This window comes from Delphinapterus leucas, chromosome 5, assembly GCF_059928025.1.
Source record: "Delphinapterus leucas isolate spDelLeu-1000000601 "Yukka" chromosome 5, BTC_Dleu_Yukka2, whole genome shotgun sequence".
NCBI classification, from domain to species: Eukaryota; Metazoa; Chordata; class Mammalia; order Artiodactyla; family Monodontidae; genus Delphinapterus; species Delphinapterus leucas.
In genome coordinates this window covers 36,319,922-36,338,279 of record NC_143133.1, presented here as the reverse complement: position 1 = coordinate 36,338,279, position 18,358 = coordinate 36,319,922, and the positions used below count along the sequence as shown (strand labels likewise).

General features: G+C 51.8%; 1 protein-coding gene across 2 annotated transcripts in view; it reads left to right on the top strand.

Annotated features, from left to right (window-relative positions):
* Positions 1-18,358, top strand: part of EVC (EvC ciliary complex subunit 1) — an 83,002-nt gene that overhangs the window by 26,809 nt on the left and 37,835 nt on the right. For both annotated transcript variants that reach the window (XM_022567030.3, XM_022567029.3), the window contains exons 6-11: positions 861-959; positions 3,621-3,758; positions 6,283-6,441; positions 10,968-11,184; positions 12,870-13,018; positions 15,494-15,592. In XM_022567030.3, the coding sequence (XP_022422738.2) occupies positions 861-959; positions 3,621-3,758; positions 6,283-6,441; positions 10,968-11,184; positions 12,870-13,018; positions 15,494-15,592 (861 nt within the window). The remainder of the gene's footprint in view (positions 1-860; positions 960-3,620; positions 3,759-6,282; positions 6,442-10,967; positions 11,185-12,869; positions 13,019-15,493; positions 15,593-18,358) is intronic.

Below are 18,358 nucleotides of genomic sequence, written 5' to 3'. Positions count from 1 at the left end.
AAGCACATGAAAAGATGTTCAACATCATTAAGCCATTAGGGAAATGCAAATTAAAACCACATGAGATATGACTACACACCTATCAGAATGACAAAAATAAAAATAACAACGCCACCAAATGCTTGTGGGGTTGTAATGAAACTGGATCACTCATACATTGCTGGTGGGAATATAAAATGCCACTCTGGAAGACAGGCGATTTCTCATAAAATGAAATATACAATTACCAGGAGACCCAGCAGTTGTAGCCTTGGACATTCATCTCAGAAACACATATGTTCAGTCAAAAACCTGTATGTGAATGTCCATAGCAGCTTTATTTGTAATAGCCCCAAACTGGAAATACTCAGATGTCCAGCAATAGGTGAATGATTAAACCAATTGTGGACACAGCACCCTTGGACTTGCCAGGGTGTCCCTGCCTATGGAGGACCCTTCTTGGGTTTAGAGGACATGTCCATCCATTGAGACAGGGGGTTGGAGTAGATGACTTTACACATCCCATTTCTGTACAACCATCTCTCTGATTCTTTCCACAAAGAAGCAACCCCCCTTCGCCTCGTCTGTTTTCTTGACTCATGGAAATGGGGAAAGTGGGGGCTTCCCACAGAGTGGGCTCCTCATAGATATGTGCAGAAGAAATGAAGCATTTTTCTTTAGAGGCTTCATGAAAATGCAGTCCATTACAGGCCATTGTCATGACTTTTAATCTGAGGTCTTTTCCTAGAGCAAAAAGTGTGTGGGCAGTTGGGGGAGAGAGAAAGAAGGAGGTAGGAGAAGAAGGAGGTAGGAGAAAAAGGAGGGAAGAGAAATACCATTGTTGAAACCTTTCTCTGTTATGTTTCCCTTTTTGGCAATAGATGTTTATTCAGATTTTTAAAATGTGCCTCCTTGACCTTCTTCCTAAAAAGAAGATTGATGATGAATTATACCAGAAGATTCTCTCAAAACAAGAAAATGTAAGTCTTCAACCTATATTTCAAAATAACTTAAAAATAGTTTCTTATGATATATAAAACACATTATAGTAAAGTATTTTTTATGTATAAAAAGTTTATTACAATATATACTTTTCAACACAATATGGTATATAAAAGTATAGCTATAAACATAAAACTAACAGTGTGTATTATTAAAATGTGGAAAAATATTAGAAGTAGAAAAAAAGAGAATGTTGGCCATACCCACTACTTAAAGAGAACCACTATTGATTCTATTTTCTGTACAAGTGTGGGGTATTTTAAAATATATAATTTGCTTATTGGTTATAACTCTTCCTACTACTTTGCATTCTTCTCGTTTCAGTCTTTTATACAAGCTTTATATTGTTTTATGTGCAGCAAAATGAGTCAGGGCTACCCTGGAGTCAGAGTGGTGGAGATTGATATCCTGGTCCCGTCTTTCACAAACTCTCAGAATCCTGGGTTGTTCCTTTGTGCAATGGGATAATAATTCCCATCCTGCAGGATTACAGAAAGAAGAAAATCTGTATGAAGCTCCTAGCAAAGTAACAACCAGACCCTGATTATATGATCGCTGCCATCATTCCCATTCCCACCAACACCACCACAATCATCATCAATGTCATTGCCATTATTATTGTTTTATTACCAACACAGTCGCCACCACCACTGTCGCCATCGCCATCGCCACCACCATCTTGATTATGGTCATCATTGTCGTAACCATTCTTATGATGGCCATCACCGCTGTTATCATTACCTTCTCATCCTCCTCATCACCGCCGCCACTCCCAACATTTCATCATCGCCACCATCATTGCTGCCATCACTCTTACTCCTCCCATTGCCACCATCGTCCTCATCTTCGTTACCGTGACCATCACCACCTCCACCGTCGTCCTGATCATCCTCACTTCTGTCCTCATTCCTTCCATCACCACCATTAGCCATCATTACCACCTCATCAGTCACCTCATGAGTCACCACGATAGTCATCATTCTCATCCTTATCACTGCAACCCTGAGATTTGGGGGACCGGGAGGAGGGAGAGCTTCTTCCTCACTCTTCTGGATTCCAAGGGGGAGGATTCATCACTCCGTCCCAGGGAGAAGGCAGTACGTCTTCATTTTTGTTAACGTCATGGTCATCGTGCTCAGTACCACCACTACTGTGATCCTCATTATCAGGCAATGCACAGAGTGCCTTACACACATTATTTAATCTTCACAACAGCCCTGTGAGTGACCCTCATTCTTTTCGTTTATAGCTGAGGAAGTTGAGGCTCCACGAGTTTAAATGACTCTCCAATGACAAAAAGAATGATAACGGGGGTGATACTTGCAATGAATGTCATATGGAAAGAGTAAGAGCTTTGGTATCTGCAGGCCTGGGATCAAATCCCACCTCTACCACTTCCAGAGCATCTTAATTATGTCAGTGGCTACTGTTCAGTGGATGTAGTCTGGCCAAGGGCTTTAAATGCATACTTTCCTATAATATCGACAACAGCCTCAGAACTTCTAGATGAAGATGGGAAGTGCCCAGAAATGGCAGCTGCTTTGGAGAGAAGCAGCATAGTGCATGCAGTTAGAAGAGTGGGGCTCTCGAGTCAGTGAGCCTAAGGGGCCTAGCCTAGCACATCACTTCCTCCTGGGAGACTTTGGACGAAATATCTCAACTTCCCATAGATACGATTCCTCCTCTGGAAAAGAACCCTCATTTCTCTCTCGTAGAGACGCTGTGAGAATTAGAAGTCACATATGGCTTCCGCTTGGATAATCAGTAATGGATTTGGACCCACACCAGTGTTGATTACATATCGGTGAACATAGGTCTAGAGAAAACAGAACAGAACAGAAAACAAACCCTCCACACTCCAGGTTGGGGTTTGAAGGACTCCATACATAGGGTTCCCCTTTTCCTTCTAAGTTCTGAGTTCATTAAGAGAAAGCGTTGGGGAGACAGAGAAATGTCAGCTTCATCACTGAAAGGGGCCAGCTTGAAGACATAGCTTAGGTGCACAGCGGTCATGGCTTGCTTCCTAACACTGAATCCCAGGATTAGCTAAATTGCTTACCTAAATTGCTTACTGGCAAAGCTGGGCCACCTCAGGCCTCCCTACACAGAAGAGGGACCTTTGCTGCCCAGCTCACTCTGGGCTGAGGCCACACCAGAGCAGTGGCCTCCCCTGAATGGTCCATCCCAAAGAGGAAGAGGTTGGGCAAGCTAGGGGCTGTGCTCACTTCCTGCTTTGGAACCGCCAGTCAAATACATATCACTTCCTCCCTGGGGTGTACTAGGTAATCCTTCCCCATGGAAACCAGAGGAGTGGGGAGGAGACATTCCATCCCACACCCCAGATGTCATGACATGTTCCCGGACTTCACAAAGATAGGAAGATACTATTTCATTGTTTTTAAAATATGGCCTATTTTGGGGGGATGAGGGGAAAACTATAGAAGAAAATACGTAATCCATTATTCCCGAGGCCCTTTGATGATTTTTATCATCAGTCCTTCAGTAGGACAACACCCAAAGCATTTAATTATGGTTAAGAAATGTTTTATGATAATGGGGTGAAAATAAAAGCATTTCTTCTCTAGAATTTAAGATACATTAGGTTTTTTCTGTATTTACCTTTTTCTTTTTTTCTCCAGGATTTGGAGGAATTAGAAAAGAGACTTCAGGTCAGACTGTCAAACACGGAGATGTTGGGTGCTGGTGACTCTGAATACATCACCCTGGCAGATGTAGAAAAGAAAGAGAGAGAATATTCTGAGCATCTAATAGCTAATGTATGTGATGGATTTTCTTTCCCATATAAAAAGCGTGGTTTCTGGGCCAGTTCATTTGGCGAGATTAAAGAGATGGTACCTAGAAGCATGTTTAATACTAGAATTCCCTGTTGCGTTCTGCTCTGGAGCCAGGGATCCAGTTTCTGAAGTTAGTGATAGAGAAGGTATAATTAAGGGGCCAGGATTTACTGAGGGAGTCTTTTTTTCCTCTTAATGAACTCTCCTTGTTTAAATTTTACATTGATCTTTTTATCATTCAAAGCAAAGATCACTCTAACCCTATGAGTCATTACCGCCCTGTGGCTTAGAGCAGATGCCAGCTGCTAACTTCTCAAACTCCAGGCATCACTCATAAAAGCATGTTTTAAATTCTAGAGAGGATGGCTTCCCTCAAACTCTCTTTTTTGCTTTGAGGTTCTACTACCTGCTGTTCATGTATTACAAATTAAACAAATATTTTCTTGGCACGCAGGTGTTGTGTTGGACTCTGGGAATTCAAAATGAACTTAGACCTGGCCCTGCCAGGGAGATGCCCGGGCCTGTCTGGTGGGGGGGACTGACAGGTGAACGGATGAGGACTTTGTGGGTTACAAGTGCCATGATAGATAGAAGTATGGGCAGACTGAGGTACAGTGGGGAGAACGATTCATTATACCCCAGGGTTTTGAAGGTCTTTGTAGAAGAAAGGGTCATCAAGAAGCTTTTGGAGAGAAGTGTGGATGGATGCTGTCCAGTGGGTGGGCAGAGAAGGGAGCCAGGGCTAGGAAGCAGGCTGAGCAGGATAAAGCCAGAGGTCTTCCCTGAGGGTTTTCGTCTCATGCCAAGGAGATGGGAGTCACTGAAGCAGCAGAGGGTGGCTTGGCCGTGTTTTAGAAGGACTGCCCAGGCTGCTGTGTGGAGGGTTGTTAGGGGCTTTGGGGCTAATCCAGTAGGAATTTCATGAAGGCAGTTGCAGTAGGGCTGGAGAGGTAAGAAAAAGTGGGAGAGCTGATAGGGTGGTGTCTAAGGAGGTGGTGGTGGGAAGAGGAGGGTATAGAGGATCAGGTCTACGGAAATAAGGATCCCAGAAGGAGAACAAGTTGGGAGGGAAGATGGTGAGTGTGGCTTGACATCCTGAGTTGGAGATGCCTGGGGATGGGGAGTCCCCACTAAGCTCAGGTAGGATCACATGGAGAGCGAGGATATTCTCGGGATGAGATGGCTAAGGGAGGGCACTCAGCCCGGATTCTGGTGGTGCATGGACTCCCCGAAGCCGTGGAATATCTTGTCCGTGTCTGCACATTTCAGGCAGAGGATTGAGTATGGACCTTGAAGAAGCAGGAGAAAGTCAGGTCTTGGATGCCAGGGGCATCACGAGTTTTTCAGAAGAGCGGAGTGGGCATCCTCGCTCTCTGCGATGGGAAGAGAAGAGGCGAAGCTGCTTGGATGTAGAGCTCTGGTTCCGGATGTGCAGGAATTCACGGATGATTGTCCACATTCTCTGATAGCAGTTGGAAAGGAAGTCGTCTGATGGGGCGAGAGGGGGCGAGAGCAGGGTGTGAATGTGAGGGAGGAGGTGGCCAGGGCAGATAAAGGGTTTGCTGAGCTGCCACGAGGCCCTTGAGACAGGACAGCAAACTTACGAAGAGGTGCTGGTTCGTGCAGGTGTGGGTTTTCTCCTGACCCTGCCCAGCAAGCAACATCCATCTCAACATCTGAGAGGTGGAACCAAGATGGAGAAAATCACAGCTGTGGGACTTGAAGGGACCTGAATCAAATATGCCTCTGCTTCTTGTTGCCTCTGTGACCCTTGACGAGTGACCTAATTTCCTGAGCCTGTTCCCTGTACCTCCGATACATATTTTATCTAGAAATAAAATGCGTGAAGCACGGAGCCTGGCTTGTAACCTGCATGCCGTAAAGAAAAGTTGCTATGACTATGGGCATCGTTGTTCTTAGAGTCTGGAAGGCTGCAGTGACAAAAATTTAGCCCCCAACATTCTAAACCACTTGGCGATTCCCTACTCTGCTCCTGATAAGATGGTGGAGAAAGGAAAAAGATTTGAAGGCAAAATGTTTTTATGGTCGTCGTCATCTCTGTCATATTGTTCTTTTATACTTTTAGGACAATAATCAATAATTAAATGGCCATTCATGCTTTTATTTCCAGGATGCGTTTAATCCCCTTTAAAGATCTGGAAGCTTCCAGGAGCGCATTGTCGAATTTCATGCATCCGCCCCACTCCCTACCCCACTGCCGGGCAGTCATTCAGCTGTTTGAGAGATTCATGGTGCTTGCCTTTCTTATCAGCAGCTCGTTGGTGTTTGCTGAAAAGCCACCTGCAAACTGACTGGCACCTACAAAGAGGAACCTCTGGAGAATGTGATTGTTGCCAAGATAACTTTCTCCAACTTGTAGAATTGTTCTAATCTCAGTTTGTGATAAGGGGTGAATAGTAATGCCCAAGCCTGAGCCGGACAGCTTTAAAGCTTTCTTAAATAAGTTTTCTCCCCCCACCTCTTGCATCTCATTCTCATTTCACAGATGGAAGCTTTCTGGAAACAGATGGAAAACATCCAGCACTTTCTGGTGGACCAATTTAAGTGTTCCAGCTCCAAAGCCCGACAGCTCATGATGACTCTGACAGAAAGAATGATTGCAGCTGAAGGGCTATTGCGTGATTCTCAGGATTTGCAGGCTCTGGTAACGCTGGAGGGGGCAGGGAGGGAACGTGATATTCAAACTAGAGGCATGGAATCCGGAAGCTTGGAGCACCGTAGGGGTCATTAAGTTCAACACTTGCAGAGTGTAGAAAGGGATATAGAGGCCAGAGAAAAGCAGTGTATCCATCCATCAGTCCATCATCTATCCATCCATCCATCTATCCATCAGTCATTTATCTGTCCGTCCATCCATCTAACCATTCCTTTAGTGGAGAGACTGGCCCGCCCCACGTCACTACAGTGTAGGGCACTGGTGGTTCTCAATCCTGGCTGCACGTTGAAGTTATCTGAGGAGGTTTAAGTAGTACTGATGCTTGGGTCCAAGATGGGTCCCCACCCCAAAGATTCTTAGTCTGGATTTTTATTTTTTTTATTTTTTTTTTTTGCGGTACGCGGGCCTCTCACTGTTGTGGCCTCTCCCATTGCGGAGCACAGGCTCCGGACGCGCAGGCCCAGCGGCCATGGCTCACGGGCCCAGCCGCTCCACGGCATGTGGGATCTTCCCGAACCGGGGCACGAACCCATGTCTCCTGCATCGGCAGGCAGACTCTCAACCACTGCGCCACCAGGGAAGCCCAGTCTGGATTTTTTAAGTTTCCAGGTGACCACAGTGAGTAGTCATAGTTGATGCTCACTGGTGTGGACGGAGCTTTGGTTAGCTCTCCTGGACGGCCCCATGTACCACCTAGGGGGCTTAAAATAATGCCCATGTCACGGGCCTCTTGCACAGAGATCCAATCTGATTGGTCTGAAGTGGAGGACCTGGCATTGCTGTTTTTAAAACTCCCCAAACAATTCTGATGTATAGCTAGGAATGCAAACCACTGGCGCAGAGGAATCCACAAATCCAAATCCGACTTTGAATCTAAGCTTAGCCACTTGAAGCTGTGTGATCTCGAAGAGGTTACTTAACCCATCTGAGCTTCAGTTACTGTTCTTAAAAAAGGTGGTCCCAGGAGTTGCTGCAGGCAGGGCCCGGGGAAATGCTCGGTCACTGTCGGGTTTTGTTGTGGAGGTTTCGGTCTAGCCCTGCTGTGTGCAAAGGCCAGGGCACCTACCCACCCATTTCCCCTTCCTCTGACCTTGAGAACTCATGAATTACATTTCAGACCTGTGCACCTGCCCAGGGCACTCCTGACTCAGAAACCTGCAGCAGCCGCCCTGCCCTCAGCTCAGAGACTCAGCTCCTCAGACGTGAGGAGAAGGCGCTGCTGAGTGGAGCGGTCCCTGCTGCTTCTGCACAAACTGCTCTGCTTCTCAAAGTGTGGTCCGCAGACCGGCAGCATCAGCGTCACCTGAGAGCTGGTTAGAAATGCAGAATCTCGTCCCCACTCCTGAATCAGGATCTGCATTTTTAACAAATTCCCAGGTGCACACAGCTGTTTGAGAACTTTCTTTGCTTTTGCTTTTGCTTGTCACGTACAAGCAAAGTTTCCTTTCCCTCCTCCGCACTGCTGAAAGATAGACACACAGATATTTCATTCCCGAAGAGCAGAGGAGCCAGCTAAGCGACTCACCTAGGACTCCCATGTTGCCTAATGATATCGCTCAGCCTGTGCCCCAGGCTTCCTGGTTTGCCATCCAAGGCCCTTTGAATTGGATTTTGGTTTGATAAGGCTGCTGATACGAATGCTTATCAAAGAGAAGGATCTTTTTCCTTTTATTCTTTTTTTCTTTGTATTTAATTATTGCTCCATCAGCAGGATATTGATGTAGAAGAAAAACGTATCCTTAGCTGACTCTGGCCCGAGTGTTAGCCAGTCACTTCCACATAGGAAGAAGGGAAATAATTTTCTCCAGGTTATCTGTAGGCCTTTCCTTCTGTCAGCATTTCATGAGCACCTGCTGTGTGCCACATCCTGTTACAGGAACAGTGTTGCAGACTGGAGCTAGAAACCTGAGCTCATCCCACAGTTGCCTTTTATTAGCTGTATGACGTTGAACAGGTTACTTAACCTCTGTGACTCAGTTTCATCATCTGTAAAATGGGAATCTGAATAGCATCAGCTCTGAGAGTGTTAGAAAGTGGACGACATGTAAGACCTTTAGAACAGAGCCTGGCCCAGGGGAAGTGCTCAGTATGTGATACGGATTAGACAATGGCAGGCCAAGTGTCAGCAAACAAAATAGCCGTAAACAAGTCATCGTAATGATGTGTGGAAAGAGCTACAGTCTGTGTTTGTACAGAGAGGGACGGGTTGGCTCTGCCTGTATGTCAGAGTATGTTGTTGATAAACTCCAGAAGAATTCAAATTCTCAGCCTGGAGACATCTGAGAACTCTGGCCTGGGCAGTCGGAATGTGTCGCATGGAGTTGCTGAATATCAGAACTGGAAGAGCCCTGGAAAGGGCCCCAGAGGTCATCAGAATCAGCTTCTAGGGATGCTCGAGAGAAAGAGGATGGTAGGAGGGATGTGGGGACCTGCTGTACATAATTATGACGACAGCTTGCATTCATGAGCACCTACTGTCTTCTGGTTGCTATTTTAAGTGCTTTAACCTATTTTAATTTATTTAATGCTCACATCCACTCTGTAAGTCAGGCGTAGGTGAGGACACTGTGCCCAAGGTCATGCAGGTCTGGAGCCAAGTTTGAGCCCGGGCACGTCTGAGGACTGGCTACAGCTCTCAGAGCCAGCAGTGGCCCCCTCGCCTCCCGCGCAAGTCCCTTTACTCCTCCCACCTTCCATCTGATGCCCCTCTGCTCATGCTTGCCTCTCGACTCTACTCCCGTCTTTCCTTGAATATAAATCCAGAGGCTGAGCTGCCACTCTCCAGCCGGGTGGAGTGACCGTGATGCCTTAGAGGTGGCTGCTCTGGGCCCTGGGCACTGTCCCCCACGCCCTGAGCCTCGCTGGATCCCTTGCCGTCCACACCTGCACCGAGCGCTTATCCTCTTGCGCCCTCTAGCGGTCATGGGCCCGCTGACGACCGTCGGGCTCATATAGTTGGCGGAGAGGAAGGTTCAGAGCCGCTGTCCCTGGGCTATTTGGGTGGCGTTCCAGAATAAACCTCAGTGCTCTTGTCCATAACTGGGGGATCATTGTCCTTGCCCTGTTCACACGTTGCTCAAACACAGACCAATGCAGTTCAGCAAACAGTGAGCCCCAGGGCTGGTTACCGGGTGTTGCAGGTATGGCCGCTGTCTCAAGGGCTCTCAGTCCAGCCTGGGACTGTCCCTATGCTTAGACAGAGGCACAGGAGCAGCAGAGATGGGAGGAGGGGGCCGTGGAGGTGGAGGGGGTCAGGGAAGGTGCCACACAGCACGTAAGGACGAGCAGGACCTGGCCAGGCAGGGAAGTGAGAGGAGGCCGGGAGGGTGTTCCAGGTGGAGGCCCGTGTGTGCAAAGGCCGGGTGTGCTGGGCAGCCAGGAGCAAGGAGGTGTGTGGGACGAGGCTGGAGACTCAGCCAGGCTTGGTCCTGAAGGGCCTCGTGCACCGTGCCCAGGAATTTAGACTTGGTTTGAAGGCAGTGACTGCAGGGTTTGGGCCCCAGGATGGCAGAGCCACGTTTGCACCTCAGAAAGGCCCCCTGCCTGCCGTGCGGGGCGGGGCGGGGCGGGGTGGAGCGGAGCGGGCAGGTGGGAGACTGGCAGAGCAGGGACGGCCCTGGGCAGTAGCCCAGGGCGGAAGTGACCTGGGCCTGAGCTGGCCGTGGCTCTGGGCCAGCTGGAAGGAGATGGAGCGGAGGGGTGTGAAGGAGGCAAGGGTGCCGGCATGGTGGGGAAGAAGGGCGGAGGCGAACTCAGGCCCCGTGCCGGGGGTCCTGGGGGCCCACCCCTAGGTGGGAAAGGTGTCCTTCTGAGGCACAGGGCATGCAGCTTTAACGTGGTGCACGTGCTCTCATTCTACAAGGTTCCTGGAGCGGCTGCTCTCTGAGATGCGAGCACAGGAGACGCAGACCTGCAGGGTCCGCCCCTGCCTCTGGTGGACATGTCCTCCATGGGGGAGGCGTCCTGTCCGAGAGCCGTGTTCTAAGTGAAGGACAGCATGGTAGGGCAGGCAGGCCTCTTCTAAAGTCTGATGGCTGGGGTCCCCCTTCCAGGTCAGGCTTACCCGGCAAATCTATTTAATCCCCAGCACTCAGGTTCCCGGAGGCTCGAAAGCGAAAAGTCCCGCGACCTTTATTGTTTCTCTAATGTTTCTCCTCCTGGGCTGTGGAGGCCCGAGGCCCCGTCGACTGGAGAGGGATGACAATGGGAAAGGGGAACTTCCCTCTTTGGTCATGTGCATTTATTAAATCCCTCCCCAGAAGCGTGGCCCACTCACCGAGTACCCAGCGCTTTCCTTGTGTTATGCGGCGTCAGCCTCACCACGTCCCCGTGCGGGACCATTTTGTCCCCATCTGAGGCACACACACAAGAAGCTCGTGAGAGCAGTTTGGCCTGTGCTCTGCTCCTAGGGAGGTGGGGCCCCAGGACCAAGCCTGTGACTGTTTACAGACCCTCATGGCCAAGTACTGACCCAGGGCGTTCCACCCCCTTGTCGCCTGTGTTTCTCTTCTTAGGACACCCTGGAGAGGACAATGGGGCGGGCACACGTGGCCAAAACAATTGAGTTCCTGAAGCTGCAGATCCGGGAGGAGACCAGATGCCGCCTGGCCGCCATCTCCCACAGCCTGGAGCTGCTGACCGTCGAGGGGAAGCTGTCGGGGCGGCAGAGGGAGGAGTTGCTGACCCAGCAGCACAAGGCCTTCTGGGAGGAGGCGGAGCGCTTCGGCAGGGGTGAGCGAGTGGGCCAGGCCCGGGTGCCCGGCAGCCCGTGTGTGCTGCAGGCCGTGTGGGCCAGGGTTGGTGGCGGCACTCGCAGGTGTCAGGAGCAGCTCCCATGAGGCTAGCACAGGCTGCCATCCCAGGTCACCTCCTAGGGTCCGGGATTGCCTGTTGCACATCGCCATCAGTGATTCAGGCTGCCAGAGAAGCACCCGGAACATGCAGAGGGCGAAGGAGGCGGGAACGCCCAGAAGCCCTGCATGTGGCACGGGGCCTGGCTCAGCTGCTGGTGGGTGAGCATGGACAGGGGTCAGTCACGTGGGGAAGGAGAGGGAACCCAACGTGGCTGTTTCCCACACGTGTTACTGCTCCCGGGCCGACCCTGGGAGATGGGCAGATCAGGGCTCAAGACATCAAGGGCATCTGGGAATTAGTCCAGGTCACACCGCTGGTGGGACCCGCAAGAGGAAACCCAGGTGTTTCACCTGCAGGAGGTGACCACATGGAAAACTTTCTGTTGGCTGGAACTTTGGACCATGTAGAATCTGAATGCATCTGGCCTTGGGGGTCACCACACACAGTGGTCTGGGCTTTATCAGTGGGAAGCGAGTGGCTGGGATGGGATGGTGAAGCAGCCCCCTAGGTGGGGCTCTGTTGAACTTGGACAAGATGGGGGAGACAAGGAGACAGTCAGGGGTGGAGGGAGGACCCTAGGCAGAGGGAGGACTCCGGTCTCTCCTGGCCACCTGGCCACACTCTTTTCTTTGGTGCTAGAGGCTAAACAGACTCTCAGGTCAAACCTAAGGAAGTGTGCCTGCATTAGGGCAAGTGCAGAAGGAGGTATGACGTGTGTGTGTGGCGGTGGGGATGGTGTGAGATGCTGAAACCCACGCTTCCAAGGACTGCAGACTCCTCGTCGCCAGGCCCTCACTTCAACAGCTTCTTTGCTCAGCATCTCCTCCAAAACCCAAGTGGACAGAACCTGACCAACCTCGTCCTTGGCTCTACTCCCAGGAGCCTTCTCTGGGGTCCCACGCTGCGTGTGCCCCCTCTTCCTCCCACCCCCGCCCCGTCCTGCCACCGCCCCGGCCCTCATGCAGCATAATTTCTTCTCCTCCTGCATTCCATGAACATCTTGAGAGCTGGGCTGGGTCCTGCTCACTGGTAGACCCCAGTTCCTGGCCCTGTACTTGGCACACTGCTGGGGCCGAATGACGCAGGTGGGCTGAAGGGTGGTTTTAGGCCCCGCCCCTCTCTCCCCAAGTTCACCTTCCCCTGCCACAGGGGGTCTTGCCCTTGGGTTCACCCTGCTTCTCTCCTGCTGATCTAATAACTCACCCTGGCAGTTTTTGAATCTCGACTCCAGTCTGACGTGTCACTGTCTTCCTGAAGACTCAGGCTCTCTGTACCCTGTGTCGCCTGTCCCTCCCTCTGCCACCTACCCCTCCCTCACACTCTTTTCTCCGGGAAAATACCCCTTTGTTTGCTTCTTGGTCAGGTTGGCGGGCCGCCCTGCACAGCAATTACATGAAACCTCTTATGTTGCTCTGAGTCCTGGACCCCAGGGGGAGGGCCCTGAATGATAAAACCAGAATAAAAAGGGGACTTGCCCCAAAGTTTCTGACCCTCCACGTGCTGGCAGAAGCAGCCAGTGGAGGTTTCGCCGGGGGAGCAACCTTGTTTTATTTCAATTTCAGAGTTTGTCCAGCGAGGCAGAGACCTGGTCAAAGCCTCACTGGTTCACCAGGCAGAGGGGATGGCAAGGCTCACGCTGGCCCAGCAAAAGGAACAGAGGAGCTTCCTGGCCACGGCACCGCAGACCGCCGACCCCGAGGAGTTCCTCCAGGTGACCTGCTCCTGACTCACTCCCACGTCCGCGGGCACAGCCGTCCCAGGGAGCCACGCGGGTTGATCAGGGTGGCAGGAGGGGACTCGGCCCCCTGCTACTGCGCTTGGGTAGCCAGAGGCCTTGGCATCTGCCAGACGGGAGGTCTCTCCTCGCCTCCCACCTGTCAGCCCAGTGACCTTAGCCAGCTCCCTTGGACTCTGCATCCCTAGCTTCCTGGTCTGTAAGCCAGTGGCTCGAGCAGCACCACCCTCACTGGGACGATGGAAAGACGGTGGGAGGGGCCGTGGAGAGGGCTTCACACAGATGGCGCAGGGCAAGGGCCCAACCTGCGATGCAGACCAGCGTGCGATGTCCCCAGAGGGGACAGGCGTGTCCTGCATGTAAGGCAGGCTGTCACACAGGGATGGGCCCCCTCGCTGGGTCAGGTGGCAAGTCAGGGGAGGACCCTGCATGGGGGGATGAGCAGGCAGGACCAGCGAGGTGGCCAAGGTAGCCAACGCTCGTGGTCTTGACTGGAAAAAAGACAAGGAGACCGGCTGGAGGGCAGGAAGCAAGGTGTCACCCTGCTTGAGGGATAGCAAGTGAGCTGGCGCCAGCACAGGCTGGAAGGACCAGGGCTTGCAGTTCGCAGAGAGAGAGCAGGACTCTGCCTCAGTGTTTCCCTGTTGGTGGAGGGGGGGCGGGGATAGGCAGGGCTGCTTGTCAGTGGCCGTCCCCCAGGGTTGGTAAGCATTTGGGTGCTGAGGCAGCAGGACCTGGGTTTGAATGCTGACTCTGCCGCTGTGTCTGAGTGACCTTGCTAACCCTCTGGCTTCCTCATCTGTGCAATGGGAATCGTAGCACCCACCTTGCCGGGTGGTTAAGACTCAGCCAGACCAGTAAGGGGCAGCCACGGCCTGACTGTTTCTCTGGGTCCTCTCTTCGCTAGCATTTGCTTGTCTCAGCTCTGCCGAGGGGATGGCAGGACTGTAGCTGGGTCCAGGCTCAGGCCAGAGCCCAGACACATGCCCTCCTTGGGGGCCGGCATGGTGGCGGCAGCTATACCCGAGTGAGAAGCCAGCGGCCAGAACAGAGGAGAGGTCTTCACGTCCCTGGTTCCCTGGTCCAGTGCCTTTCCCCACCCACAGAGCCTCCTCCCAGGGCCCACGCCTGGGGTTTCTGGGGTTTGTCATACCGTGGGGTGGGGGGCTGTTTCTGTCTTTAAGAAGATCCATTTGAAATGAGAGTGAAAAGATACGATTATACAGCAGTTTGTTACTCTGAGATCTCTAGGCCCTTCTCTCTGACATCACATTGCTCAGTGCAAGTCCTGAGTGCGGAGACGGTGACAGCGTCAGCTCTGCAACCCAGGACTTCAGCACAGCCAGGACCTGGTGCTCAGGAAACCTGGTGCTCAGGAAACATGCTGGTGCTCAGGAAACATGGGACCAAGGAGGGAAGGGTTGAGCGCATGCATGCATGCATGCATGAAGGAATGAGGGAATAACTGAATGAACAAATGAATCAATGAATGATGGATGGAAGAACAAAGGAACACATAATTGAATGAACAAAGAAATTAATGAAGAACCAACAAATGAAAGAAAAGTCAAACGAATGAAGGAAAGAATGAATGAACACGTGAACGAATGGATGGATGGATGGATGATGGATACAAAAGAACAAATAATTGAATGAATGAACAAACAACAAAGAAGTGATTGAATGAACAGGGAACTGATGGATGAGCACAGACTTTGGCACCACGTGCAGCCCCTCCCTCTCAGCTCCCCTCCCACTCTGCCCCCACCAAGGCCAGAGGGTTCTAACTGCCTGGTCTCTGTTGCTGTAGCTCCTTGAGCTGGGACTGTGTTGGCCCCCCACCTTCCTTCCAGGGACCCCTCCTTGTTCTTCAAGACTCAGCTTACTCATTTCCCCCATGGGGCCTCTTCCCCTACAGCTGCCCCCTAAGAGGAGTCCACCCTCTGTGGTTTCACCTTGCGGTGCCTTCTGACTGTGTCTGGGGCACCTGGCGCACGCCTCCCTGTCACTCTGCTGGGCTCCTTGAGGTCCATTGGTCAGAGCGGAGCCTGGCTGGCCACTGACCACACTGACCTCCAGTGGCCCTGCTTGGCCTCGGGCTCCGCTGGGTGGGCCTCCCAGGGCCTGGATGGTGGTCCCCAGCAACTGAAATCAGAAAATGATGTCTGGGTGGCCAGGAGAGAAGGGTGACAGGGGTGCTGGTCGCACCTTCTCCTGCTAGGTACACAGACAGAATCACAGTCTGTGGTTTTCCTGGAGGTCGGATTCACTGGTCCCGGCCTCAGCCACGACTCACAAGCCATGAAGGTCACATACATCCCTGTGCCTCAGTTTCCTTGTGTATAAGTTGGGGTGAACATCCTTCCAACCTGAGAGGCGGGGTCCGTTGAGGTTTTTCTGGGAAGAACATCAGCATTTTCCTTCCAGATTCAGCTCCTGTTTTACTCACAGGGTTTTCACGAGGTCCTGGAGAGGCAAAGACTGAGTCGGAGTGACCTGGAGGAAGAGGAGAATGTCAGAGCCACCAAGGCCGTGGCCGCGCTCTGCCAGGTATGTGGTTTCCAAGTGGGACTGGCAGGAAAACCTCAGGATCTGGGCATGTGTGAGAACCTCACGTCCTCCCGGGCTGGGGACTCCGAGACCCACTTTGGCAGAAACCAGGGAGGGAGGTTGGCCCAGGTCACATCTGAGGCCCCTTCCATTTCTGAGGTGCTCGGGACCCTCACCTCCAAATGTCCCTAGAGGCAAAGGTCTTTGGAAGTCAGCTCACCCAGGATGAAAATAGGCCAGCATTTGTGGGCGTCATGAGTGTAGAGCGGTGATGAGGAAGGGAGGGTTGGGCTTGAAACGGAGACCTGAGTTCCAGTGCTGGTGCCACCTCTTTCTCCCTGGGCAACCTCGTGCAGCTCTGGAATGATGGCTGGCTTTGAGATAACAGGAAGAGAGCACCCGAGCCCTCCAAAGCCAGAGGGGCTCCCGGGATATGGCAGTGACCAAGACAGGCAGAGCTCCTTGCCCCGGGCAGGACACAGAGCTGCTGGGAAGGTGGAATGTGGCCCCGGTCAAGAAGGAAGGTCACAAGTGCCACCGTGGTGGGGAGCACCCTGGAGAAGGTTCACCTGGACCCAGAGTGCTTGTGTCTGCGTCCTGGCTCTCCTCCCTCCTCGCTGTGTGGCCTCCAGAACATTACTTGGCCTCTCTAGTTCTCAGTTTGCCCATCTGTGAAATGGGGCCAGTGATGCCCATCTTCATGGTGGTGGTGTGAACACCAAATGCCCGTGAGGCCCTTGGACAGCAGCTTGCACCTGGGACATGCCCAGTCCAAATTGGCTGCCCTTACAACATCCCTGCTGACGGGTGCAAAGAGGAGGGTTGAGAGACGTAGGGGTGAAGGTGAGGTCAAGGACGGCCATCCACTGGAGGTGATGCCTGAGATGGGCTTTGAATCAGGAGGTGAGCTCCAAGTGGACCAGGAGTCAGGGGGCAGCCCAGACAGGACATAAGGAAGGACAGGGAGTGCAGCCCCTCGTCATGATGGCGACTGTGCAGGGTTCAATGGTGTCTGTGAGTTTTCAGAGGCTGCCATATCAAAGTACCCCAGCCTGTGCCTTAAACACAGACATTTATTTTCTCACTGCTCTGGAGGCTGGAAGTCCAAGATCAAGGTATCATCTAGGTTGGGTTCTAGTGAGGCCTCTCTTCCTGGCTTGGAGATGGCTGACCTTCTCACTGTGTCCTCGCATGACAGAGAGAGAGCTTAGGTGTCTCTTCCTCTTACAAGGACACCAGTCCTATCAGGTTAGGACCTCACCCTGTGACCTTTCTTAAGCTTCATTATCTCCTTAAAGGCCCTATCTCCAGATATAGTCACATTGGGGGTTAGGGATTTAGCATATGAATTTTGGAGGGACATAATTCAGTCCATAATAGTGTACCTCAAATTTCATGTCCACCAGGAACCTCAGAATGTGAACTTATGTGGAAATAGGGGGGCTTTGCAGATGTGATTAGTTAAGAAGAGATCATTCTGGATTAGCGTGGGCCCTAAATCTAATGACTGGTGTCCTTATGAGAAAGTCATTGTGGAGACAGACACACAGGTAGGTGGCCGTGTGAAGACAGGCAGAGACTGGAGTGATGTGGCCACAAGCCAAGGAACACCTGGGGCCTCCAGAAGCCGGAAGGGGCAGGAAGTATCCCCCCAGAGCCTCCAGAGGTAGCTGACACCTTGATTTCTGATTTCTGGCCTCTATAGCTGTGAGAGAATAGACTTCTCTAGTCTTGGCTACCCAGGAAACTGATACCGGAGCCAGTCTTGTTCAGAGCCAGCCACTGTTGTAAGTGCTTTCTGAGTATTTGATCATTTTATCTTCATGAGAATCCTGTGAGGCAGAAACTGCATTTTCCTTCCTTCACAGATAAGGAGCCAGGGAGGATTTTCTTGAGAAAAGTGCAGGGTGGGATTCAACTTGTCAAAGCCCCAGGCTCCCAGGCAGGAAAGGAACGCCACCATGCCTGGGGGGAGTCAGGACTCAAATCCCTGGGTTGGGAATGAGCACATTGAATTCCAGTCCCCTTCTGGGCACTAACATGCTGTGTGACCTTGAATTGGTTACATAATCTCTCTGTGCTGGCCCAACCATCCTGCTCAAGTCCTACAGCCAACAAGCAGAGAGATGGGATCCAAAGTAAGTCTCTCTAACCTCAGTGCTGATGTCCTCGCCGTGACCCATGCTGCTGAGCCTGGGCTGTGAATACCGCAGTGAGGACAGGCTCTGGACTCAGATGGCCTGGGGTCCAGTCCCAGCCCAGCCATTGACCAGCTGTGTGGTCGGCAGCAGGTTATCTAACTTGCACCTCAATTTCCTCTGATGCACAGCAGAGTCTGAGGACCGCTGCCTTGGGGGGATGGGGTGAGAGTCCAATGGACTTAAGACTCATGGGCAGGTGCCATTCGTGATGCGCCCACCTGAGCTCTTGTCCAGCAGGGGACAGTGTGTCCAGCAGGCTGACACTTCCTCTTTTGAGCTGCAGTTAGAATCTAAAGTCTTGGTCGACTAAATGCCACTTTCGTCCTCCACAAGGCAAGGATAAAACACTGAGCACTGCTACAGGGAGGAAACACATGTGGAAGTGCCGGGCCGGTCTCAGTGGGTGGTAGCGAATACACATCATTTTCAGTAAAGACTTGATGATGCTGATGTGGCCACAGCCTCATGCCCCAGCAACGTCCTTAGGGTATTGTACACTTGGCTTACCGTTGCCAGCCCATTGAAGTTTGGGCCGAGGAAGTAAAGACACCCTTGTTTCTAGCAT